Source organism: Charadrius vociferus, unplaced genomic scaffold (genome assembly GCF_000708025.1).
Source record: "Charadrius vociferus isolate BGI_N301 unplaced genomic scaffold, ASM70802v2 scaffold1119, whole genome shotgun sequence".
In the NCBI taxonomy this organism is placed as follows: Eukaryota; Metazoa; Chordata; class Aves; order Charadriiformes; family Charadriidae; genus Charadrius; species Charadrius vociferus.
The window spans coordinates 22,605-25,586 of record NW_009649964.1 but is presented as its reverse complement, the minus strand read 5'-3'; the positions used below and the strand labels follow the sequence as shown (position 1 = coordinate 25,586).

The 2,982-nt window shown below is 44.2% G+C and overlaps 1 protein-coding gene across 1 annotated transcript in view; it reads left to right on the top strand.

Moving 5' to 3' along the window:
• Positions 1 to 1,246: 1,246 nt before the first annotated feature.
• Positions 1,247 to 2,982, top strand: part of LOC104292231 (transitional endoplasmic reticulum ATPase) — a gene marked incomplete at its 5' end in the record, with an annotated part of 19,507 nt that continues 17,771 nt past the window's right edge. The window contains one exon of the mRNA XM_009891568.1: positions 1,247 to 1,358. Within this exon, the coding sequence (XP_009889870.1) occupies positions 1,247 to 1,358 (112 nt within the window). The remainder of the gene's footprint in view (positions 1,359 to 2,982) is intronic.

Here is a 2,982-nt window from a genome sequence, read left to right as displayed (position 1 = left end):
TACCACATAGTCTGTCTTGGAAAAACCTCTGTCTTGAGGGGTGGGGGGACCTTGGGTAACATCACACTGTAGGTATGTCACCTCTCTCTGATGTACTTCTAAAAAGGCAACAAGCATGCCAAGTGATGCACTGCTGCCACAATCTGTGTTTGTGCTGTGTAGCTGCTTGTTCTGCCACTTCCACTCAAAGTTTGATTTCTTCTGGTTATTTTGTCCTTAAAACAGCGAAATGGAGCAAAAGTGTACAGCCAATGCTGTTGTCCACAAAGCTTCCTACTCTCTGCTGGTGCTTGCTGCTTGCTTTGGATAAAGGAAGACTTTATTTTTTCTTTTTGGTGAGACTCAAACCAAACTGTGCAAAGTTTTCTATTACAACCTTAGTCACTGGCACATTTGGACTACTTTGAGAGAGTAGTCAGACGCCCACACAACAGTCTGCTGCTGTTGTGGCTGGCTAATGTACAACTCCCAAGAGCTCCTTGGGAATCAGTTGGTTCATGTTCATATTTCTTTCGTAAAGTGAATCACAATTAGATTTTGAAGGAAATCACTTAATCTGCATTTCTTCCATTTCTTTGCTGCTTGATGTGCTCCATTTTGACAAGGCAAACGAATTATCTGTCATTTCTTGTGGCGTAGTGGGCTAGAGCTGCAGTGACTCCTGTGAAGGTATTATGGAAAGGTGCTTATATCCTAAAAAAACCCCAAACACACACCACACACACACCCCCCTCTGTTTTTCATGAGCACTTGAATATTTCTACTGGCTTGCTAGGTTTAACTAATAGGCCTCAACAAGCTAAACTCTAACAACTCTTTCTGTCGGGGAGCTACAGCATTGTCCTTTAATTCCCCTATTTATCTGGGGTTTGACACCAAATAGACTTGAACTTTTGTTTCGGTGGCAGTGGTTACATGTAATTTCAGATGAATCTGACTAATTATTTTAGGCAAAACATCTTGCAGTCAGCAACATCTCATTGATCACTTATTGTCATAGATAGCTTCATAGCTATTTCCATTTGAGGCTAGTAAAGTAGTTATATTTAGTGACAGAAAACATTTTGCTTTGAACTCCTGAAACTGGTACCTAGGAATAATATTCTCCTTTGTCTTATAAATGGGTATAGTTTCTAAAAGACAAGAGAACAAAGAAACCTGTAAAAAACAGAGAACAAAACAGGGGGGTGGCTGGAAAGGGGGAGCAATATCACTTGGACTCATTGACTTCTGTTTTCTTTGCCAGTTCTAAAGCAGATGACTTATCAACTGCTATTCTGAAGCAGAAGAACAGGCCCAATAGGTTAATTGTTGATGAAGCCATCAATGAAGACAACAGTGTTGTGTCACTGTCCCAGGTGTGTCATCAATAAAGCCAAGCATTTAATCTGGTAATATGCAAGCTGTTGCTGTCTAATAAGTTGAAATGTAACTTTGCAACATGAATCAAAGTATTTCTTTCAAAAGCTGCAGCAGTTACAAGTGAGGGAGGTAGGTTGTCTTGTTTTTTAACGCTTTTATATTTTGATTCTCAACTTGTAGGATTCAGTTGAGCTTGTGCCCTTAGTCTGGCTTTGGGATTAGCTCTTGACTGGTGTAGTGGGAGCCTCTATCTTTGTAGATCTAGTATATCACTTCCAAGATGTAATTCTCCAAAGTCAAGTAACTCTCCTTCAAACACTTAAATTCTTGTTTTGTCAAAAGATTGTTCTGTACAGTCCAGGAGGTTCCTCCAGTGCATTGATGATGACTTTTCGACTCAGGTGGTGGAGGAGCCCACAAGGAGAGGTGTACTACTGGACCTAGTACTGTCAAACAAAGAGGGACTGGTGGAGGATGTTAAGGTTGGGGGCAGACTGGGCTGCAGTGATCATGACAATTCAGGATTAAGTGCAGTATGCACAAAATGACAAGTAAGGTTGAAACCTTAGACTTCAGGAGGGCTAACTTTGATCGCTTCAAGGAATTGCTTGGAGAAATCCCGTGGGAGAGGGCTCCAGAGGGTAGGGGGGCTCAAGAGAGCTGGCTGATACTTAAGCATCACTTCCTCCAAGCTCAGGATTGATGCATCCCGAAGAGCAAGAAATCAGGCAAGAGAAGGAGACCTGCATGGCTGAGCAGGGAGCTTCTGAAAAAGCTCAGGTGGAAGAAGGGAGTTTACAGTATGTGGAAGAAGGGACTGACTGCTTGGGACAAGTATAAGAATGCTGTCAGGGTATGCAAGGATGAAACAAGGAAAGCCAAGCTAGCCTTGGAATTGAACCTGGTGAGGGATGTTAAGGTCAATAGGAAGGGTTTCTTTAATCCGATAGGAGGTAAATGGAAAACTAGGGAAAATGTGGGCCCGCTGTTGAATGAGACAGGTGCCATGGTGACAGATGATGCAGAGAACGGGGAGCTGCTGAATGCCTTCTTTGCTTCTGTCTTCACTGCTTGGGCCAGCCCTCGGGAGTCCCAGACTCTGCAGGTAACAGAGAAAGTCTGGAGGAAGGAAGACTTTCCCTTGGTTGATGAGGAACAAGTTGGAGAACAATTAAGTAAACTGGATACCCACAAGTCCATGGGTCCTGATGGGATGCACCCTCGAGTGCTGAGGGAGTTGGGAGAAGTCATTGCTGGGTCGCTCTCCATCACCTTTGAAAGGTCCTGGAGGACAGGTGAGGTGCCTTGAGGACTGGAGGAAAGCCAATGTCACTCCAGTCTTCAAAACGGGCAAGAAGGATGACCCAAGAAACTACAGGCCTCACCTCCATCCCTGGAAAGATGATGGAGCAGCTCGTTCTGGGTACCATCTCCAAGCATCTGGACGAAAAGAAGATTATCAGCAGTAGTCGACATGGATTCACCGAGGGGAAGTCATGTCTGACTAATCTGATAGCCTTCTACAATGGCATGACTGGATGGGTGGATGAGGGGAGGGCAGTGGATGTTGTCTACCTTGACTTCAGCAAGGCTTTCGACACTGTCTCCCACATCATCCTC